Source organism: Agelaius phoeniceus, chromosome 18, assembly GCF_051311805.1.
Source record: "Agelaius phoeniceus isolate bAgePho1 chromosome 18, bAgePho1.hap1, whole genome shotgun sequence".
In the NCBI taxonomy this organism is placed as follows: Eukaryota; Metazoa; Chordata; class Aves; order Passeriformes; family Icteridae; genus Agelaius; species Agelaius phoeniceus.
Genome location: NC_135282.1, coordinates 3418941 through 3442253, shown reverse-complemented (window position 1 = coordinate 3442253; position 23313 = coordinate 3418941). Strand labels below are relative to the sequence as shown.

General features: G+C 46.9%; 2 protein-coding genes across 3 annotated transcripts; one reads left to right on the top strand and one right to left on the bottom strand.

Annotated features, from left to right (window-relative positions):
- The first annotated feature begins 2161 nt into the window (after positions 1-2161).
- Positions 2162-7480, top strand: HVCN1 (hydrogen voltage gated channel 1). 2 transcript variants are annotated; one of them, XM_054645848.2, is made up of 6 exons: positions 2162-2237; positions 3637-3869; positions 4335-4439; positions 4693-4924; positions 6722-6834; positions 7128-7480. In XM_054645848.2, exons 2-6 carry the CDS (start codon positions 3672-3674, stop codon positions 7191-7193), a joined length of 714 nt encoding a protein of 237 aa, XP_054501823.2. In that variant the 5' UTR covers positions 2162-2237; positions 3637-3671; the 3' UTR covers positions 7194-7480. The 2 variants fall into 2 exon arrangements, with proteins under 2 accessions (XP_054501823.2, XP_077043890.1); XM_077187775.1 differs by having other exon boundaries at positions 2208-2284.
- TCTN1 (tectonic family member 1) lies at positions 7387-21094 on the bottom strand. The gene is made up of 15 exons (XM_054645846.2): positions 20896-21094; positions 19221-19341; positions 17213-17343; positions 16683-16849; positions 16186-16273; positions 15167-15276; positions 12567-12587; positions 12032-12157; positions 11360-11485; positions 10943-11025; positions 10455-10595; positions 9995-10151; positions 9178-9303; positions 8693-8837; positions 7387-7943 (listed from the first exon to the last, which is right to left on the bottom strand). Exons 1-14 carry the CDS (start codon positions 21041-21043, stop codon positions 8694-8696), a joined length of 1689 nt encoding a protein of 562 aa, XP_054501821.2. The 5' UTR covers positions 21044-21094; the 3' UTR covers positions 7387-7943; position 8693.
- Positions 21095-23313: the final 2219 nt, after the last annotated feature.

The following is a 23313-nucleotide window of genomic DNA, read 5'->3' as shown; positions in this document are numbered from 1 at the left end:
CAGCCACTGACTTTATTTTTAAAATGTAGAATCAAAGAGCCATTTCCCTACTCTGAAGACATTTTTCCCTTCCCTCTACAGCTGATTAATCAAAAACCTCTAACTACCTCTGCTGAGCTTGCTAGATCAGATGTTACAGATTACCTGGTAAGGCTTTCTCACAAATTTACTTTCACCCTTTGAATCACATTTGTGGTTTCCTTTATAGCTCTATAATTCTTCTCCCTCCTTGTCCAACACCCTGCATATCTGTTATTGCTGTTGTGGGTGACAGCACACATGGGACAGGTTGGGATGTGTCTGCTCTGGCAGGGACACTGTCACCTCTCCTCGCCATCCGTGCCACACCTTTGTCCTCTGTGGCTTGTTTTCTTCTCTCCCCAAACACAGTTTCGGTGACACAGGTGCCTATTCTGGGCTGTGTTCTCTGCCTGGCTGCATTCCCTGAGGTTGGGTCATTCCTCAGGATCCCTGGAGGAAGGGAAGGGGGAAGGGAAGGGGGAAGGGAAGGGAAGGGGCTGCTCCTGCTTTGAGTTGTAACCAACAGCTCAGGCACATTTTTATGTCCATTGGTTGGGGTTGGGTTGTTTTGGTCACTGGAGGAAGAGAGAAGGAGTAGATGCTGATTGTGATTTTTTTTCCCATAATGGTACTTGCAGGAATATTCTAGCTGACACAAGGAATGGCCAGAGCAGCTGTGAGTCTCCCAAGGCCTGTGTCCCCACAGCCCAACACCAGTTCCTGCTGGCCCAGAGCTCTGTGAACGGTGCAAAGAATGGATTGGGTGGGGAGGGGCACTGGGCTGTGCCAGAGGTCTCCACAACAGGTAGCAGGAAATTGTGGTAAATCCAAATTCTCTTCAATCCCTGTCGTGTGCCCTGGACAGTGTGGTGAGATCTGGGGCACTCTCATGTTGGGTGCCCTCGAGGCACTGGGGTGTTTCTCTGGTTTCTCCAAGGTGAAGTCTGTCCTTGCCACCCAGCTGTGCAAAGGCTGCTTTTCCACACAGGTCATCTTTGCCTGTTCCTGGTTTGCTTTGGATGTGTCAGGGCTGTTGCTGTGTTCAGCTCCGAGTCAGGCTGACTTCAACAACAACAACACCACATCACTTTTTCTTGGAGCATCAGGACCTGGTCCCCAGCAGAGCTCAGGCCACAGGGGAACACGGGGATTTTTGCACACACCCCTCATGGTGGGGGTTTTCTCCCTAAACCCCACAGTCCTCACCCAAAAGGGGCTGGATCTGATGAGCTCTCAGGTGCAGCTCTTCCCCCATTGCCTGATTGCTGTTTACTGGACTCAGCTGAAGCCAAAATGCCCAAATTAACTGGGAAGCCCCAGGCTAAACCTCCCTGCCATGGGTCCAGGGCTGTGCCTTTGGGGTCCCACTCCAGAGCTCTGTAAGTCGCTGTTTTGGGGTGATGGTTGAGGGATGGGGGTTTGCAGCTCCAGGAGGGTCTCACCTGTGCTCATTCCCCATCGCCCTGGGAAGGAGAACAGGGATGTGTGCTTTGGGATGAGGTGCTTGGAAATATTTCAGTTGCAGGAAAAGATTTAAGCACTCTCTAGGAGGAAATCCTTTCAAAGAAAGAAATATCTTTGGATTTTAGAATTGAAGAACTGGAGAGATGTTTATTCTTTGAAGAAAATTAGGAATATTTCCAGTTTGTCCCAGCAGAGGTGCCACAGAGGTGGGTCCCAGGTGCTTTTCACAGCTGAATTTTTCTGAGAACTTCCCAAACCAGTTTGTGTTTGAAAGATTGAGGGGAACCCTAAACATGAAGAGGCTGTGACAAAACACGAGCTTATAAAAGGAGGCAGATTAATCCAGGCCTGATTCCTGGATCTTACAGCTCACGTTGATCCCTGGACTTCATGGGACTAATCTGTGTCCGTGCTCAGCAGCTCTCACTGGGAGCGGCAGAGTCACAATTTAAATTTGCGACTCTCTTGGATCTTTGCTCGTTGTTGCGTGTGATGGGGGGAAAGTTTAAAAACATTGGAAAAAAAAAAGTTTAAACTGCATCCGGCCTGTCCTGTTTCGGAGGGACGAAGTGCGGGCAGCCTGGAGGAAAAAGGCTGCGGAAATGGGAAATGTCGGGGATGGAAGGGGGCCTGGCTCGGGGAGCCGTCGGGGCGAGGTGGGGAGGAGGCGGCGGGGCCGCCCCTGGCCGGGGGAGGCGGAGCCGGGCCGGGGGAGGCGGCGGGAGGCGGCGGGCGCAGCCGGGACGCGCACGGTACCGGGGAGCGGGGGGCGGCCGGGAGGATCCCGGGGCTCGACCCGGTGGGTGCGGGCCGGGGTGGGGGGGGACAGCGGGACCCTCCCGGGGCTGCCACGTCCTTCTCCTCGGGGTCCCGCCGCGGCCCCGGGCTCCGTCTGCTCCGGGCGACGCCGTGGCCGCTCCGGTCAGTGCTGGGGACGGGGGAGGTTGGGAAGCCCCGGGGTCCTGGATGCTCCGTCCGCCGGCGGCTCCGGGCCCCGCGGCAGCCCCGAGGCCGTCCCGCACGGGGCAGGGGGCTCCGTGCCCGGGGCCGCTCCCCGCGGGCTCCGCTCGGCGCCCGGTGGCGGAGAACGAAGGTGCTGCCCCTGTGACGGCACCGTGGGACCGGCTCCCTCCTCCCGGCAGGTGACGAGGTGGCCGGAGCTGGGAGCGGAGCCCACCGCGGCCCCGGGAAGTCGCGGAGAGGACGAGCAGCCAGGGCGGACCTGTGGTGGCACCAGGGGCCAAGGGTGGCTTGCGGCTCTGGCAAGGACGGGTGCCCGCAGAGCGGGATGGGGACGTGCTGGCGGCAGGAGCGGATCTCGGAGGGTTTGTGGGCCAAGGCTGCAGGGCTGCCCAAAGAGGAAGGGAGGCTGGTGGGGTTGTGATAAGAACACGAGAGCCTCTCCTGCAGCCAGCCACACAGCCCATCTGGAGGCCCATCGGGTCTGCTCTTCCAGTGTACTCAGAGTTTCACTCATATGGTTTTCATGGCTGGAGCGTGGCCTTCATCAGGAGCTTGGTTTGATTGTCCTGCCCCTCACTGGGTACCCACAGGGATGGGCTGAAGCCAGGATGCCCAAGGGTCAGCCCTGGACATAGGAGATGAGGAGGACAATGTCACCCACCTGCCAGGTTGGAATGTGGGCATCACCTGCCTAATTTGCCTGCAAAGGCTGAGATGACAGGGTGTCATTGGTGTTAATGGAGGGAAATTATGGCAGTTCCTCATCTTGGCAGTGTGGCTGGAGGGTGAGGATGCTGGGGTCAGCTTGACCAACAGCTTCCCTGGGTCAGTGTTAGAAACACAAGGGCAGCTGCCCCCACCTCCATCACGAGGTGCCAGATAAGGGCTGGAGCTTTTTGCTCCTGTAATCAATGCTTTGTTTGGAGAAGTTTGGAAATACCTTGTGAGGAAGTTCCTTGTTGTAGAGCAGCACAGTGAGGTGCAAACAGAATTGGGAAGGCAGCAGGGGCTCCGCGTGGTGCCGGGGGAGGTGATGCAAAACCAGCGGTATCACCATGAAGCAACTTCCCCTCAGCCAGCTGTGTCGGAATGTCACGCTCTTGTCACCCTCGCTGGGTGAAAAAAGCAAGATTTGGCATCCTTGGCCAGCCCCAAACGGGGAGGTGACACTCTGCTCTTGTCCCTCAGACGTTGGCAGGGTGATGCCAGCTTGATCCAGAGCCATGTCCAGGTACCTGAAGCACTTCACGGTGGTGGGCGATGACCCCGTGCAATGGAGCAACGACTATCGGAAATGGGAGGAGGAGGAGGAGGACGCTGGGGAGAAGCAGCCAGATGGAGAGATCAAGCTGGAGCCCCCCAGGAGACACATCTCCTTCCAGTACATGATGAAAAAGCTCTTCAGCTCTCACAGGTTTCAGGTGAGGCAGAACAAACCCAGGCCGAGGGCACTTGTGACAGCAGAGCTGTTGTGGGACAGAGCTCAGGGAGAGCACTGAGGTCATGAACCCCACGGTGCAAAGAGCAGCAGCTGCTGCTGAGCTGAGCTGTCGTGTCAGAACAGAGCAGCTCTGCTTCAGGTGCAGATGTCCCCTGAGAGGAGACAAGCCCCAGTGCACAATCACCACAGCTCTGGCATGTGCTCTCCTCCCGCTCCCCGAGCCCTCCACGCCAAGCGGGGTCTGGTGGGGAGGCAGGTGGTTCCATGTGGAATATTCCACCATTCAGGGCAGCAGGAGTGGGAGCAATGGAAGGCTCCATGAAACACAACCAGCCAAATCAAGGCTGTGGGCATTAGGGTGTGTTGTCTGAAGGGTTACATTGGCTTCTCTTGCTCATCTGTCTGTGCTGGCATGGGATTCATGTTGGTTTTTCTCCTCCAACAGATTGGGGTTGTCTGCTTGGTGATCCTGGATGCCTTGTTGGTTCTTGGGGAATTGCTTATCGATTTGAAAATCATCGTTCCGGACAGATATAATATAACCCCAAAGGTAAAATGTGGGGAAGTGTCAACATGAACAGCAGTTCCCTCCCTTTGGTGTCTCAAAACTCCCTGGATAGGCTGGGCAAAGCAGGACCTGGACTTCCAGCCTTGCTGAGCCGATGGTTGTGGAAGAAAAGTCCTCAGCCCTTCTCCTTGTAGAGGCAACCCAGAGGTGCCCTCAAGCAGCAGAGGCTTTCCAGCCTGCTCTGCCTCTGTGCACTCTGCAAGTCTTCCTGCCTTAAACTTGTGCTCTTTTCCAGGTTTTCCACTACCTCTCCCTGTCCATTTTAACCATCTTCCTGGTTGAGGTGGGGTTTAAAGTCTTTGTCTACCGCCGGGAGTTCTTCCACCACAAGTTCGAGGTGCTGGATGGGATCGTTGTCGTCGTGTCCTTCATCCTCGACATCGTCCTCATCTTCCGCGAGCACGAGTTCGAGGCCGTGGGGCTCCTGATCCTCCTGCGCCTCTGGAGGGTGGCCCGGATCATCAATGGTGGGTGCAGGGCTGGGCTGTGTTTGCCAAACTTCCCTGAATCACCTGGGCTTTGTTCCTTTCTCAAACCCAGCCCCAGGGGTTTTGCTCTCCCAGTGAACTCCGAGTTCCACCTGTATGGAACTTTAATCAGGCTGCCATTTCTTTGGAGCAGTGACAATCTGCTGCTTGTGTTGGTGTGGAGCCTCAGGTGCATGGCAGCCAGGCACATTCCCCCTAAAAAAAACCCTAATCTGTTCCTGCACCCCTCTCTGGAGAGGGATGGCTCATGTTCTGAATTTCCTTTGTAGGATCCTTTTGGCAGGGGAGCCCCTGTCTTCCTGAATTTGCAGCTACAGCAGAGTAGGTTTTAATGCTCTGTTCTGCTGTGACTCCATTATCCCCTCCAGGGATGCTGCAGGGAATGTCCTGATCTTACTCTAGATCTTTCTTGCTTGAATTCAAAGGGCTTGCCATAAAAAAAGAAATAGAAAATGTCCCCAAATCAGGCTTTAGTGACTTCAGTGCTGTACCTCTTGCAAATAGATATAAATTTGGATATAGCTGAAACAAGCATAGCTGCAAACATTTTCTTCCTTCTTGAGGAAGGAATTTTGGGATTCCAAAGAATATGGCAATGAACGATCTCAAATTCCTGTGTGAAACCTCAGCTCAAGCTCTGTCCAGTGTCACTTTTGGTGGGAGCTCCACATTTGACACAGCTGGGATCAGAAGAGGGGACTGCTGGGGCTGTGCCCATTGCCCTCAGCACCTTTCAATGGGGAGAAGGTGCCTGGTCGGCAGCTGCAGCCAGAAAGAAGAGAGATGTGAGAGCAGCTTGCGGCTTTCCTTAGTTCAGAGTGAAAGTCAGAGAGAAACTGCATTTGTGTGGGGCTGTGGGAACCACGGCAGAAAGCCAGGACTGCAATTATGGGTAAATCCCCTCATCCTCGGGTGCTCCAGGCTCCCTGCCAAGCTTTATGCAATGTCCACCTGCTTGCAGCAAAGAGGGACAAAGGGAATCTGCCCCACGCTGGGGTGTTGGGTGTCAGTGCCTGGGCACGGCTCCTGCCGATGTTATCAATGCAAATGAGCAGCAGCGCTGCTTTGTCCTCGGAGAACTGAACCCCCAGAGCCCAAAGGGGTGCCTGGAGCACTGGAGTCAGCCATGACCCCGAGGAGCTGTGGCAGGAGGGAGAACGTGATGTTCTTCAGGCTCTCATCGAGCTGCTTTGTTTTATCTTTGTGGGAAGAAAACGCCTTCAGTGCGGGGGCTGAGTTGACATGGGATCACCAAATGGTGCTCATAGAGAAGTGACACCTCTGCCATGAGGAGACACTGCTTGCTCTCACTGCAGCTGAGCAAGGTGAAGCCACAGCCCTGTGGACCTGAGGATGTGCCAGGTCCTGTTCTGCCAGGCCGCAGTGATCGGCCCAGGGGGTGGAGGAGCCCTGTGGGCCAGGCCTTGCTCTGCTGTCACACCTAAAACTGCTAAAACACAGCAAAGCTGCCCCAGCTGCACCCCAGGGCTCTGCCAAGGGAGCAAATGCAGGAATTGAGTGACAGTCAGAGTGATTAATTCAGCTCTGAGGCCGGGCTGCCTCTCCCCAGCAGAGTATGGGTATCCAAATCCCTCCGGTGGCTGATTTAAAACCCTTCCTCGTTAAGGAAAGCACTTGGGAAGGGTGGTTGAGGATGACAGAAGCTGAGTGGAGAGGAACACGTTTAACTCCTTGAGCACAGAGCCTGTGTGCTGTGAACTCCTGCTGGTGGCTGTTTTACAATGTCAAGCAAACCCCCTGTGAATTGTTCCACAGGAATCATTTTATCGGTGAAGACCCGCTCGGAGCAACAACTGTCCAAGTTAAAGCAAGCAAACCTGAAACTTGCCACGAGGGTGGAACAACTGGAGCACAGCTGTTTGGAGAAGGTAAAAAACACTTTTAATTTGGGTTTACCTGCTAATGGTGATCCTTGTGCAAGGTTGGCACTGTTGGCTTGGTTTCCTCATGGGAAAGTGTGGGGTGAGCTGGGCTGGAGCAGCACAGCCCTGCCCGTGCCTCCCTGGGCTGCTCCTCCTCAGAGGAATGATGTCCCTACCTCTGTCCTACTTCTTCTGGCCAGGTTGTGCTGTTTTCCTGCAGCAGGAGATACATTAGAGCAGTGGGAAGACCTGGGAAGTTGTTTGCAGGCTGTTCATGATTTGAATTTTGTCTCCTACAGGAGCAAGAAATCGAGAGGCTGAATAACATATTGAAACAGCATGGACTCCTCAGCCAGCAAAAATAAGAGGCCAGTTTTCCAAGATGGGAATTCTGCTTGAAGATTGCAGTGTTGGAATCTGCCAGCTTGACCTGAAAGGTTTTTCTGTCTCTTTGCTTCCTCTTGATTGTGTTTTCTATAAATGTTTTCTATTTGACCCCACTTTGATCAGACCTTGGGATGGCAAAAATAGTTCTACTGGAAAATTATTCACCCACAGTCCCTGTAAACAGTAAGTTTTTTTTCCATTCTTGTACAGTTGTACAGTCAAAACTGAAAAATAATTTAATAAAGACACATCTTTACAAGCTATACATCCAGAAAGGTACTGCTTATTTAAAATAATTTCTTTTTTATCTGTGATAACATTCTTTATTTGCAGCAAACTTGCAGTACAAATGATAACAACCCAGGCTGAAAAGGTAATTTCTTCTCCACCAGCTGCCTGCTCATCATCAATACATCTCTTTGCCAACCATTCTTTTCATACTGTTGGTAGTTTCCTCATTTCTGTTGCTGCTTGTGCCACTTTGTTATTTATATAACATTCATTTCAGAAACACCAACACACCACTCCTTTCCCTGACAAAGAAATCAGCCCCAAAATAGAGGCAAACATGTGCCATCTTACGTCAAACAATGCCTTGTTCCAGCAGCAGATCCCAGTTTTGATTCTGCATTCCCTCATCTTCTCTTCCCTTTTCACTGCTCCCTCACAGCCCTTGGGGCTGCAAAGTTCTTTGTCCCCACAGCTCATAAATCCATGGATCAAAAGAACTGTAATGTGTAAGAACAGATGTAGGTGAGTGCACTGCTGGGAACAGTCAGACTCCAGAAAAGCCATAAAGAAGCAAATTCTAAAGGGCCAGGCTGGTGCTTGAATTTTTTCAGGTGCTAGAGTGTCCCTGTGGAGAGGCTGTTTGAAAGCTGAAGAGGGAGATTTAAGAAGTGGGAATTCTGAGAGATGGTGACTGCAGCAGGGGTCTCCTATGGATTTCAGCCCACTCAGCTGGAGGGGCCACTGAAACCACAACTCAACTGTTCAGGTTTTTTACAAAAGGTAATTAATTAGAGGTGTGGGGGAAATAGCCAGAAATATGTAGCTTATTCATCTATGCAAGGAGATAAAGCAGAGGCCTTATCTAATAGCACATGATGAGTTTAATTAGCAATTTAGCTCTGCTGTTGTGGGATAATGAACTTGCTTTCCCTGTGTGTCCCTGTGCCCTTCCCTTCCCCTCCTGCCTCTGCTGGCCAGGCTGGGGCTGGGCCAGAGCCACCAGTGAGTTCAAACTGCAACCTTTGTCCTCTCTGCACAGTTATAATTGGGTACTTTCCACTTCAGGGGGGTTTCTTCACCCTAAACCTTCTGAGAACCCTCACAAGGTCTCACCCTTCCTCTCTTAGCCAAATTTAGCCCAGCATCTACAACTTAGAAAAAAATGGTGGCCCATCATAGTCACAGGATAAACAATGGACTAAAAATAAGATAAAGCAGAAATATGGGGGGTTTTATGCATGCTTACCTTAGACAAAGGGATAGAAAAAGTCAAAGGGTAACTTGATGTTAATGGTGGGCCAAGCTTTGTAGCTTGGCTCTGCAGGTGAAGAAATATCAGTGAAAACCACAGAACTTGTTACAGGAATAATCCTTTCCCTTCCTGAGGGAAGCTGCAATGAAAATACAAACAGGACTTAGCTTCAGTTTTCTATTTGTACAATCATTTATTTGGTCTGGATTATATTTGCTAAAAAGGCTTTTTTTATTTTTCCTTTTCTATGTAGTTCCATGTTTCTTTCCATAAATGCTATATAGATTTTTATTGAAGTGTGTTTTGGCAAGGAGCCCACAGCTGTGTTTGAGCTGGAAGAGAACTGCTGGGTGTAAATACATTCTAATGTGAAGTGCTGCCTTTAGATAATGAGATTATCTGGGTCATTGTCACACAGCTGATACCCAAGGAAAACAAGCCACTTGTTTTATCTGAAATCCTGTAATTTAATTACATACCTGCTTCAGTGTGGTGCTAGTGATTGTGGCTGTAACATTCACTATCCTGGCTTGTGGATTGACCAGGGATCCATATTTAGTCCACTTCACTTCTATTTCCAGTGACACAGGTATTTGGCACGAGCTCTGCAAAGTGTGAGAAATCATCTCATTGTCTGCCTTATGCAGAAACCATCACAGTAATTAATTATTCATGTTATTAAAAGGGTAGAATGTCTCCACAAAGCTCACTGAGGAGGTTACCAGAGCAGATGGACCCTGCACTGTTGCTGGGCAGGACAAAATCCTGAACTCTGCCAGGGCAGAATTTTGAAGGCTACAATGTTAAATATTTTTAGGCATTTCTCCTTGAACTCTCACATTTCTGGTTACAAAAACCATTCACTCTTTAGCTGCAGAAGCATGCAAGAGACCATCCACAGTCTTCTATTGTGATATTGTGCTTCTCTCTCTCTTACCCTGGCCTGGATTAGGAGGGGAAACCCTGATTCTGTTCCTTCCCTCTGTCACCTCTGGTGCTTCATCCTTAGAAGAACAACTCTCCAACCTATGTTTAAACAATTCATTTCCTACCCAGTATTTTGCCCTGATCCATAGCTGAGGTGCCTGGATACCAGCTTGATTAAATATAACTTCTACAGCAAGAATGAAACCCTCTGTGAATATTCCATGAGTTTCTTCCAGCTTATTTCTGCATTCCCAGCCCCATTTTCTCTTCCAGTTGGTTCCTGCATTTTTAGGGTGTGAAGCTGAGCTGATGCTGCAGCACAGGCACAGATCTCGTGAGGGTGGAGGGGTGGGAGTGGTTGAACTTCACCTGTTCTGAGATGTGGAGCTGAGTTATTGGCACCCAGTCAAGCACATCCTGGGCCTGAGAATTCCCAAATGAGGCCACGTACTCAGGAAAGCTTTGGCCCTTCAGCACATCAAGGAGGGTCTGAGCCAAAGGCTGGCATTTCATAGCTGCTGTAATTCTTCCAGAAACAAAAAAAAAAAAAAAAAAAAGAGATGAGTTACAGCAAAATCCATTGGTTTGGCACAGTCATCGTTTGTCCTTGCTCTCTGCTCTGTTCAAGCCTTCTGGCTACAGTTGCTAATGTACACAATCTTTCCAAGAGAAAGACCATTGTTAATTAAATGACATTTTTTATAATTAAATACTCTATTCTCAATATTCCTCCAGCTTTATAAATGGCCCAGGACCTGAACAGAGCCTAAGGGAAAGGGTTGTCAGAGGGTTAAAAGCATTAAATATAAAAAAACCAGTAATTTCTTACCGTAACTTGCAGCCTGATATCATGTTATAACCAAATAATACTGGGGCTCTGGCTCCCTGTGCTGCCAGGCAGTCCTGGGTGGATGTGCTGTGCAGAATGGTGAGTTGGCTGTGTTTGTTACTACTCTGAATGATGCCAGATGTAACACACAGTTAAGGGAAATTAAATGCTTGATGGATATCAGGACAAAAAAAGAATCCTTAATCATATCCTTAAAATATAGCTGCAAATGCTATAATGGCTCCAGATTCCTGTCCCAGTGTGAAAAAGCACCAGGGTGTGCAATGGAGGGCTAAATGTACCTCAGTACAGAGTCCCAGGAGATTGCAGTCAGGACTGAGTCATTCCCTCCTCAAACACAGCCAGAAAAGCACATTTTTATTTTTGGCAGAGAACAGATGTATTTCATAGATGTCCGTGCTAGAAAGGCTTTGTGAGGATGGAGCAGAGCAAGTGCAGCAAACAGAAATGCAGCAGGGAAAGGATATCCTTGAGGCTGGAATCCTGCTCTGACAGGCAGCCCAACAACATAACCAGGATTGCCACTGAGAGGAACTGGCTGTGTGTTTTCCTGCAATGCAAACAGAGCATTAGTTCTTATCCTGCACTGAAGTGGTTGGAAAACACAGAAATATTTCAGTTATTTTAGGATTATGACCTGCCTTGAATGATGAGGACAAAACTGTAAGTAAGGCTTTGCTTTCTCTGTTACAGTCACAAGCTGGGGCTTGTAAATGTGACAGATTTTGAAGGCCTCCATGGCCCAGCTCTGAAATGCTGCCTCATCTGGGCATCCAGGGCAAGTTCTGCTTTACCTTGCTGCTAACAATTGTTCTGATTCAAGTTTAATAAGTTTTGTAATTAAATGTCTTTTACCAAGTCACCCATGACATCTCCACAGTTACCTGAGTGAAGCTGATTTCAAAGCTCTGCTCTATTGAAAGTGCTTCTCTGCTAATTGCCCCCAAGACAAAAGCAGCAGCTGCTTCTATTATTTCTCCTGTGTCTGTGTGGGTAATGTGATAATTCACCTGAAAATTAAACATTTTAGATATTAATTTGAATAAATACATAAGAGAAACTAAAAAAAAAAAAAATTAAACCATGCAAGTATTTTCTTTCTTCCTTGCTTAAGAAACTCAGCTCCAGGGTGGGGATGGATTTTGTCCTCTAGAGGCTGGAGCCTCTTCACAACTGACTTCTTGATAAACCTAGCACAGACACAATATTCATCTACTTTAAAATTAATGATGATGTGCAGCATCTATTCCTCTCTCTGAAATAATTTTGTCCCAAGCATAAAGTAAATTCTAAACTCACATCATTGCCTGTTTTGCCACATACACAGAAGTAAGACCAGGATTTCAGCCTGGCTCCATGTTGTATTGCACAGAGTTATTATTTTGCTGCAAAACACTCTCTTTTACTCAAAATCAGTGCTTCTCCCATGACATTTACTTCGGAGATGTCACAATATATGGAAGCTGCAAGGCCTCCTGACAGCTTTGCAGTTTGGGAATCAGAAGTGATTTGATGCTTTCCATCAGCTCTGAGCAGGAAAAGGCTGCCAGACCTACCCCAAGAACTGCATTGATGCACAGTCCATCCAAAACCATGGGGAGCCTCAGGGCTTCACCACTGCTCAGGAAAGTCCTCATTCCATTCACAGACTGGACAGCTATGGACTGGACAGTAATATTCACCTGGAAAACAGACTCATGTCAGCTCTGAACACTGGGTATAATTAATTTTGGCTTTTTCTGTGTTATTATATTTGTGACCTTTCTGGGTTCTGTTCCACAGCAACAGCATGCAGTAATTCTCTGAACAACTGCTGTGTTACAAGTGCTGCTGAAGCTCAACCAAAGGGTCTGGGTTTAAATAAAAAAGAGATTTTCTTGAAAAAAGGGAGTTTTATATGAGAGGAATGTATCAGGCTTGAGTATTTGCAGGCAGCATTTTATCTTGGAGTTGCTAAGTATCATTACTGATAGCAAATGATGTAATTTTTTAAATGTAAAGATTTGATCAATCAGTGAAAAATTCCCAATGACTATAACTTAATAAGAATTTTGCCCACAGCTCTTCCAACTAATTTAGAAGGATACTTACCATCTGACTTGATTTGGGCACCTGAGGGAGAATAAAAGGACAAATTAAAGCAGTAGCAAAGATCTGACCTATTGCATGTAGCAGTCAAGTAAAACAGGTAAGGCTTTGTCTATTTAACTCTCTCTCATAACAATAACTTTTATGTTGTAGAGTTAATTTGATATAAAGCAGAGTATCCAGGAAGTGTGAAAAGAACTGTCACAATCCAATCCCCTCCTTCTTCTGACTTTTAGAATTATTCAGAGACCACCAGTTCAGGAAACCTGCCAGGCTGTGCTTCCCAAATGAAGAGCTTTTGTTGGCCTGTTCCATAGTTTCATGGTCTCTAAACCAATAAAAGAGAAGCAAGTATCTCTCTTGTTATACAGTTGCCCCACTGAAAAATATCCACCAGAAATATTTCATGGAAAGGCAAAAATGTCAGACCAAGGTTATCAGGTAAAAATACTCCCATGGAGTACAAGTTTGTCAAAGGTTTTACTTTTCTGAATGTTTGGGTCACATCTTTGGGAAGGGACCAAGGCTTGGACTCTGATCATGAAGCAATTCTGCAGAATTATGATGGGATACTGAGAGCAGTGACTCATCTCCTGTCCCAGCAGGGAACACATTCCTGGGAGCTGCAGAGCTGAAGGTGGTGCAGGTACAGTTTGTCACACATTCATCATCCCAAGTACAGCCCAGCCATCAGAATGAGCTGGATGAATAAAAATCTCTGTAATAAAGATTAGACTCATCCTTCAGGGAATGGTGCTAGGAGGAGTGAGCACCACTCCTAAAGTTCAGTTTGTCATGCCTGGGGTGATGGATGCTGTCTCTGGAGCTCACTCAGAGCACTGCAGCCACGCTGCTGCCCCAGCTCCCCCCCAGAAAAGGCAGGACCAGCTCATTGCCGTGGCAGCTCCAACTCACTGAGCGTGGTGTGTGTGAGGATCCAGTGTGAGAATCCAGCTGGGACACGCCAGGAATCCCCAGCCCTCCTTGGATCTGCTGACCAGGCACAGAGCAGAGTTTATCTGCAGCAATTCCCAAACGTTGTTCTCACTCCAGCCGCCCGTGCAGGCAGGGAGGGTGGGATGCTGGGGATGGGGCGTTCTGTGGGACCCGCTGTCCCAGTGCTCCCAGTAAGGCTCCCTCTGTTACTGGTTTGCCGTTTTTTTGCCGGCAGCTCCACCTGCTGGCACCGGGAGCGCTCCTGCTCTGCCCTGTGGCCACCCTGTCCCAATGCCGTCACCTTCCTGTTGTCACCTCCAGCTCCCTTTTCTAAGGGAACCTTCCCACAGAGCATCTCCGGCAGCTTCTCAGCCTCCTCCAGGTCCTGCAGCTGATCCCTCCTGACACCCAGCGTGCTCTGGGCAGAGCTCTGACCCCTCCCAAGCTCAGCCATTACCTTGGCAAGCAGCACAGGGATAAGGGGTTATGGATTTTCCAGTCAGGAAAGGGAATTCATCTTTAAATCAAACCCACTCAGCTGCTGGAGCCCAGCCTGAGCCACTCTTGCTCTTTTCTGGTCCTGCAGCCAACAAGAACTAATTTTGGGAGGACATGGAGACACTTAAAGCCCTTCTGAGGCAGGGTTTTCTCCACTTCTTCCACAGCAGGAGGATCAAAAGCCAACATTTGGGAGCAATCCTTGGATGATTTCAATGAGATCCTGAAGGAGCAGGAGAATGATCCCATCTGTGAGGGTGTGAAGTCCTTAGTGGGCTTTCCTTGCCTTTGGGAGCTTTGCAATCTGTGAGCAGCCTGGAAGGGGTCTTTAAGCAGTTACTCACTGCTAATTAAATGAATTTAAATAATTACATAAATTAAAATAATTTTAATGGTGAAGAGGTTGCTGTTTCTTTACAACCTCCAGCTTCTGGAAGGAGCCATCAGGTTAAGGTATGATGCATTTCAGTTTCATTTTTTTCATGAGTGATTTCTTTGTCTTCCTGAATATCCTTACAGGGGATTTATTTGTACAGAAGACATCATCCCCCAGGTCAGAAAGGGATGAGAAAGTAGGCAAAGCTTTGAAAAACAGCCCCAGATTGGATTTTAGCAGTCAGGATCCAAAGAAACCTGCTCTCAGTCATGTTGTCTGGGAGCATAAAGAAAGCTGTGTCAGCCCCCACTAGCAAAAACTGAGGCCTGGAGGAAAGGGGCAGATGTAAAGGATTAAACCTGACAGGTTTACCTTGCAGTACAAAGGTTTAGCAACTCTTTAAAACTCAGATTTCTTAGAATTATGTGTTCTGATAAATGGGCTTCTTGGAAAAGCCTGAACATGCACAGGAACAAGAAACTGCACTAGCTCAGTGCCACGACCTTGGCTCTTCAAAACTATTATTTTCTACTTTATCTTTGACTATATTATTTATATTTTGCTAAGTAGAGAACAGTAAATGCTTCTGTTACCAAAGCTTGAAGTAAAAACATTCCCAAAGGCTTTCTGTATAAAATCTGCTGTATAGGGAGACATTTCTTCCCAACTCACAATTTAAAAATCCAAATAAAACACAATATCCCTCAGTAAACAGAAGTTATTTCATCCTGCAGATGTAAAAGATATAAAATATGAGTATTTTAGCTATATCACTGTTTCAAATCATACTTACTGCCAAAATGCTGGAGTTGATATAAAACAACATGCTAAGTGCTTGAATGCTGTCACATTTTTCCACACTTACTGATCTAATGCATTTTGTGGCTTGGTTTACTAAAAAGCCTGGAAAAAAAAAAAGTCACCAAGTATTACTGGAGGAAATGAAAGAGCAATTATGAAAAGCATAAATGAAAAACAATACAAGTACCAGCAAAATTGAAAGTAAATGTCATCTCTATTGCAGATAAGGTTTTATGTGAGCTTTGAAGAATGAAACTTCTGTTCTCAAAAAAATGCTATAAGAAAAAATATTACTTCTTAACAAATAGAAAAAGCTTCATGAAAATTACTTAGTTTTTGAATCTCTTAATAAAATTTTTTTTCTTTCACAAGAGACTTCAGTCCTGTAATCAGCACCCTGACTGAGACCACATTTAATGATGGCAGTGGGCTTTGGGAAATGCAGGTGTGGGTTTGGTTGTGGGGTTTTTTTCAGGAAATTGTGTGCAAGGTTAAAATGCAGAGCTCAGCCTGCAAATCTGACTTGTGAGAGGAGCCCCTGGGCAAAGGGAAGGTGCCAAGGCTGCCAAGGCTGAAAGGATCACAACATAAGGACTGTGAGCAGACAGAATTACCAGTTTCCTGAGAGGTTTAATAAAATAAAAATAGTTTTATTTTTTGCACCAGGGCTGGCTTGGTGCAAACCCCTCCTCCCTCAGGGTGTCACCCTTGTGCTGTTTGCTTAAACCATTTATGCCAAACAGGACATTTTCCTGTTGGATAAACAACCCTCTAACAAGATTTTCGGGGATTTACTTATCTCACTTTGAATGTTTAATAGAGACACAACACAATTTCCATTCTATGTCTTAAAAAACCAAACAAAACAGAGAAACAGAAGAGATTTGAAAATCATCTGTTTATGAATCCTTAGCTGAATTCTCCATGGGGAGTGTGCCAGCTTTCTGACTGACTGATCTAAGAACAGAATCCTAAAAAGCAAAACTTTGGGACTCAAGTGTATTTTCCAACCTGCAGGATTTGCATCAGAGCACCAAGAAGAGACAACAGGACTTGGCAGCCTCAGGAATGCATCCTCTGTCTGGACAGGAACCCCATACTGCCAAACAAAAGCCACAGTCAGGTACACAGGTGTGGTTCAGCCCGTTTTTATTGACAACAAATATGAATAAAAGCAGTATTTATTTCCACAGGGTCTCTCAATAATGCTCTGTGCAGCAATTTTTCAGTCACTGCTACAGCTTTATGCTGAAAATGGCAGGAAAAAAAGTGCCTTATTTTTCAAAGATCTTAAAAATCTAGCTCACTTTTTAAGTAATTAAACACAAAACATTACATTTTTCTTTTTACATTTCTATATTTAAAGACCAATATAAATTTTGCTTCTTCCAGCAGAACTGCATTATTTAAAAGCAGATGCAAACAATGCTGATTTCTTCTTTCTGGAATAATTTAATACTAATTGCACCAAATATAATTTCCCTCCTATTGAATCAGAGAGAATTTACCTCATATCTGGAAGTTTCATTTGCCTCAGAGGGATTTTGAGCATCTGGATCCAAATTCCAGCTGTCAGGCTCAGCACTGAAAGTAGCACCTCCAAATTTGTCAAGCAACTCATCAAAATTTTCTGCAGTTGGGATTTCAGGGGATTTGAGGTACAGGGCTTGTTCATCTGACAAAATATTTAGAGAAGGAGATAATTTAAGGGAAAAAAAAGATACAGAAACAATACTTAGTAACAATGAGACAACTTTAAACATTATTTATTTAGGATGCTAAATTATTTACAAAAAAAAAAAAAACCCAAACTATTTTGTTTTTTCCAACAGACAAGACCAAGTGTACCAAATGTTTAATTTAATGTTTTCACAAGTGAAAGGATCACAACATAAGGACTGTGAGCAGACAGAATTACCAGTTTCCTGAGAGGTTTAATAAAATAAAAATAGTTTTAAATTTAGTTTTTTTTCTGGTACCTAAAGAGCTTACAAATAATAACACCACAATGCTTAACATTGCCTACAACTCTACTTACAGTTTGTAGCATGAATGCAGAAAATACTGGGATTTACTTGGTCAATTAATTTAAATATCCTTTCTGGTGGATTTGCTTCAACATCAAGAGAATACACAGCAGCTTTCTGACTACACAGCTGGCTGTCACCTCTGCAAAGACACAAAATAAATGAATGATCCACTCAAAGTTAGTGTTGACCAGATTTTAAAGTTCTTTTAATCTACTGAGGCAGCATCAGAAAAATTTTAAAAGCATGAAATTACTGAATTTAGCAGAATTTGTAGAACAATTATGCATCCTTAGAAGGTTTCTATTGTTTTATGCTCTGTGCTTAGTAATAAATAATAAAGAATTCTCCCACATGTTTTATTCAGCAGAGGAAACTGTGAGCAGCCACATGAAGGAAGGTAAGAAACAGACTGGGGGAGGGAAAACCAGGGACAATATGAGAGAGAAAATGTCAGATTGGGTGGGATCCAGATGGTTGAGACCCCAAAAGTGCAGGGCTGCACCAGAGGCCACACACAGCTCAGCAGCACTTTCATTCCTACCACCCAAGTGGGATGTCAGAGCAGGAAACCAGGTCAGTTCTGGGGATGTTGGAATAATATTCAATTTGAGCAGGGAATGGGAAGAATTCCTGCTTGAGATGATGTGAGAGAAATGGCAGAGAGAGGAACAGGAGGTGAAATAACCCAGCCTGTCTTGGAGAAGTGTTTAAGGCTGTGCCATGGGCCCATCAGGAGCTGCAGGACAATGGGAGAATGCACCAGTTCAGAGCCTGGCAGCTCTGGTGTGCCCCACATGCCACAAACTGCAGCTGATGATCCCTCTGAAACTGGATTTTAGCAGCACAGAGCAGCTGAGGACAGGCCCTGGAGAAGTGAAATGACTTTCAGAAATTTTGAAGCCTGGAGTTAAGCTCTTCCATGAGGTGAGTCATTTGTTAATAGGATCAAACCCAATAGGATCCCACCATAAATCAAACCCTTCTGCTGCTGTTTCAGAGATCTCACGGCCTCTGCATTGGGATCAGCCAAAATAACACAAATATGCAAATGTAGATAAGCTCTGATGTAAATAATGAGACCCACAACACCTGCAGACACTGAAAATCCCCTGGCTTTTCATGCAAAATAAACATTTTACACAAAAGAATTTGGGCAAAGGAACACAATTTCATTTGAGGCATTTCTAGTTGACAAAGGCAGCACAGTCATCTGAGGCAATTAAAGTGTCACTCAGGAGGGTGTTGATTAGACCTTTCTGATCCATATAAATATCTATAAATGGGGAGCAGGAGTCTTTTGTGTGCCAGAACAATAAGAAACCACAGTCTGGCATGACTGCTAATTCAAATTCCAAAGCACCAAGAATAAACCCAGTGCTCAGATTGGCATAATTTATACAGAAGGTGGGTTGAAAAAGCTGCACTTATTGTTCTGAGAAGTCACCAAGAGATTTTTTTGCACATTATTATTTTGAAATCAGCTTTCTTAACTCCTCTTTGAGAAGATGAAGTTGGGTGAAGGTGTTTTCAGATTAAATAGCAAAGAAACAACTCCTGGCTTTACTTTTTCGGTATAATGTTACATTTTATTGTTTGTGAAGTGGCAGTGGGGGAGCAGGTTGGGGTGGTGACTTGTAAAATTAGGGTCAGAAAAATGCTCACACTGTTTCAACAAGCTCTGAATGGATTAGGTGTGTATAAATGTAATCAAAGAGGTCACTGATAAATTTGCTGATAAAAACTGGTGATCTACAGCAGTGGCCAGATTGGTCCTTTGGGATCAGTTTTTTTAACTCCCAGACATTGCATTGATCAAAGTCTAAAGATGCATCATTCTTAGCCCAAAAAAGCAGCACCACCTAAATCCCCACCGGGAAACAGGAGGAAAGAGGGAACGAGAGGGAGAGAACTGGGTGGGAGGCGGATTTGCTGCTATGCCTGGCTGGGGAAGGACAGCAGGGAGAGGACAGGCGGCAAAGGAAGGATTTTGTGCTTTCTGGTTATTTCTGCACTCACATGACCACGGGGATGGAGCACGTGGTGAAGAGGCTGAAGTCCTCGGCGCTGCAGTCGGGGTCACAGCAGCAGTTGGTGTCGCACTGTGCCACCAGCAGGTCGCAGACACAGAGCCTGGCAACTGCAGCAGAGAGCGAAACGAGAGCTGCAGCGGGGACACTTCCCCTTGTCACCTCGCTTTTTAGCGGTCAAAAGCCTTCTCCAAATTCGTGTTTTCTTGAAGTTATTTCTTAAAGGAATCTTTTCTGCTGCTGAGCAAATTTATTTGGAACACGTGGACAAAACCAAGCCGCGCTAAAAACTGTTCCCTGAGAAACAAAACCCAGTAGGGATTTTGGAGGTGTGAAAATCTGCTCAGCCTCGCAGAGGATAAAAAAAAAATAAGAGGTACCAACAAGGTGTGTTTATCTGCTTGTTTCAGTTTATCAGGGAGAAAAATAAAACATTTTGAAGGAGCAGAGATGTTTACAAGTTTTGAAGATGGCTCAGGGGCCAGGAATACATTTCCCTGATGTGCCAAAACAACCATAATTGACTTCTTTGAAACTGTTTTTTCTCTCTGTTTTTAGATACTGTGAAATATCATAATCACAGACAAAATGCTAATAATTCTGTAAACTGGCTCAGTAAATTACACTTGGCAAATTCTTCAAACTCTCTGAGGTCTTCAAGTTTATAAATTCAAAGAACAGATATTATTCTACTGAACTGTTTTTGAGAGTTGCTGTTCTATAATTAATCTAGACTTAAGAATAGCACAGAATGAGGAAAATTAAGGCCAGTGTTTTAAAATAAAGACATTCAAAGAATAATTTCATAACTAATTCCTTTATTTCACTTTGACTGCTGCCTGTGGCCCTGTGGATGTTCTCTGACCACCTGAACAGCATCCAGGTATTTCCTGGAATCTCTGGAGTTCTGACTGTTCTTTTGGCTGAGCTTAGCCCTGGATCCTTAGCTCATCCTGTAAACAGAGAAGTTTAAACATGGATGATTAGATTGCAAGGTTATGTCTGTGAGATGAGGGATTTAAGTCCCTTTTCCCTAGGAGGTAGCACTGGGGTGGCTTTCCTTTGGCAAGCATCCCATGGAAAGCTCAGCTGAGGGCAACACCACCAGGATATAAAAGTGGCATCAAAGTGTAGCAAATTATACAGTGGGAAACACCTTCTGAGAACACAGTAACCAAACTCTGTGAGCTTTGATTTTATGACAATGTATCCACAGCGCTTGGGGCACAGTGTGCATCCAGCCCGGGCTGTGCTGGAGCTCTCCAAGGACACCCAGGGCACTCCTGTGCCAGCTCCGAGCTGCCGCTGTGCCCAGAGCAGTGCTGGGTGGGCAGCAGACCCTGCCCTCCACCCCACGGACCCTCCGGGCTGTGGGATGCCCAGCTCTGGATGTCCATGCCAGGATCAGCGTGCCCGGGGCCTGGGGCCTGCTCGGGGCTGGCTGAGCCCTCCTGAGGAGGCTCCGAGCGGCCTCGGCTGCAGCTGCCCGGGGTGCCCGAGCAGAGAGCCCCAGAGATCCCCGCCAGAAGCCGGGCGGGTGTGCCAGCCCTGGGCGACCGCAATGCGAAGGGGAGGCCAAGGACCGAATGCCCGAGGGAGGCCTCAGCGGGGCTCCCTCAGCCGGGGAGCGCCGCCGGTGCCCGCAGCGCACGGAGGGCACCCACCGTCCGTGACCGGGGCCGGCGCGCTGCGGACCCGCGCCTGTGCGGCATCACTTGTATCGGCCGGCTCTTCCGCCCGGAGCGGCGGCGGAAGGAGGAGGAGGAGGAGGATGAGGACGCAGAAAGCCCTGAGCCGCGGCGGCGCCGCCATGGCGGCCGCCCTTAGCAACGGCGCGTTGCCAGGGCGCGCGGGGCATGACGGGAAAGGCGAATCCCGCTCTCGCGAGACTTGGCGGGTGAAGGGGAAGGGCCGCGCCCCGAACATGGCGGGCATAGGAAGGGCACGGCCCTGGGTATCTGCGGTTCGTTCAGCCCCCCTCGGGCTCCCTCATCGCCCCCCAGCGCGGGGAGCCTCGGGGAGAGGCCACGCGTAGGGTTCTGGCTGGATATGGCCGTCGTGGTGGTGCCAGGCGGCCGCCTGTGACACGCAGCGCCCTCAGGAACAGCCCCGGTGGTGATGAGGGGTCGGTGCCCCCTCAGAGCCACGGGAAGGGGTTCAGGTGGAGCGGGCCAAGTGTAACCCACGAAAGTGGTTTGGCAAAAACTCCCAGAAGGCCCCGCATTTAAAAAATATAAACATAAAAAAATTGGGAAATGGCCCAAAATCAGTCAAAAAGGGCTGATGGCATTGCGCAGGGGAAAACAGAATTTGATACATTCTTCTTGCATCAGGAATTACTTGGCAAAGCTGATGGTGCACAGGGGACCAGACTCCAAGATGAAAACCAAGCCTTGCTGAAATGTGAAAGCACAGATTGCACCCTGGATGAATGTGGGCAGGAGCTGGATGAATAAAGAGGTATTAATTCTTACTGCATCTACCATTGAAATGGAATAGAAGTGGGCAACTGTTCAAAAGCAAAGTAGGATGGAATTAATCTCCTTTTCTCGTGACCTTTTTTTTTAGGGCTTCACTCACAGCAACAGTTCACCTAAATCCACTTAAAATACTTGCTGTAATAGGAAAAAACCCACCTTTGTCGTGTAGAGAAAGGCAAGACATTTAAGAAAAACCATTTGAAAAACTCCCCACCACAAAACTTACCCTGGTGTTGGACTTGTGAAACGTTCCAAAGAGCAACTCCTAGTGTGTAGGATAAGATCAGGACATCAATACACAATGCTTGTTCTCTATCAGAGAGATTTAATTTATCCTGTCAACATGACCTAATTAATAATTAAAAAGGGCACTGTGATCCTTATATGGGAGGTCCTATAAAATGAAAATTTAAGCAATTTGAGAGGCAGTAGGTTCCTGTTTATTCAAAAACATGTTCAGGGATTTACTCTATGACTGTTTCAATTACTGTTTCAGCAGCAAGCTTCTGATGTGCATTTAAGCATTATAGAAGTTGTGACTGCCCCATCCCTGGAAGTGTCCAAGGCCAGGGGGTCGAATGAGATGATCTTTGAGGTCCCTTCCAAACCATTCTGTGATTCCTGTTGGTGATTTCTGGCTCTGCATCTTCTCTTGACTCCTCACATGGGAAGCCTCATGTGGTCCTTCTCACATTAGTTTGCTTTTTAATCCAAATGTGCTGTCTTGAACTTCATCTTTCCAGGGCTAACACGAGGTTTGCCCTATGACAGATCACTTTACAAGTCCAAGTGGACAGGCATTTAGAATTAGAGTCCAAACAAAGTCAAAGCAAGCTGAAATAAACTGCATTTTGGTCTAGCACAAGATTAGCCCTTAAATAAATAAATAGTGATGAGCTGGGGCAGTGTGTACAGCAGATGGCATTACAGGTAACATTTATCACACTCCAATCTCAGGGCTCAGATACTTGGGAGGGAGGATCGACGTCAGCTCCCACTGAATCAGTTTTAAAACAAGCTGGAAACCTGCTTGTGCTTTCAGCAGCTGATTAATTTGTGCAGCACTTCTGCTTTGCACTCCCCAGTGCATTTATTGGTCTGGACAAGCCTAGCAGGAAGAGTTCATTCTGTTTTTGCAGCTTAAGTGAGCTGATGTAAATAGATCTTGGACTTTGAGGTGGGAAGATTCCACCCAGCTGCAGTAACCAGGGGGATGCCCTTTGGTCCAGTTTTGGTGCCAAATTTGTGCATTGGGGAATTTTAAACAAATATCACTTGGCAGGGTATCGACTCTCAGGGTACAAGAATAACACTGAGTAAGGCAGCAGGGCATGGGCTGGGAGGCATTTTCAGGGAGAGCTGTCCAGGCTGACACTGAACAGTGCAGAAAACCAGTTCTGAAGCATTTTATTAAAAATAGCTGGGGTTTTGTCTCACAGGAGCTCAGAGATCCTCTGAATGAAAACCAGGAGCAGTTTTTTGTCTGGGCACAACATCCTCGTGCAGGAGTGACAGAGTTCATCAAAGGTTACTAATTACCATGTAAATTTTGAGGTTGTCTGGCTGTCTGGACAGACTTGAGTAGGTGACCTGGGGTAGAAT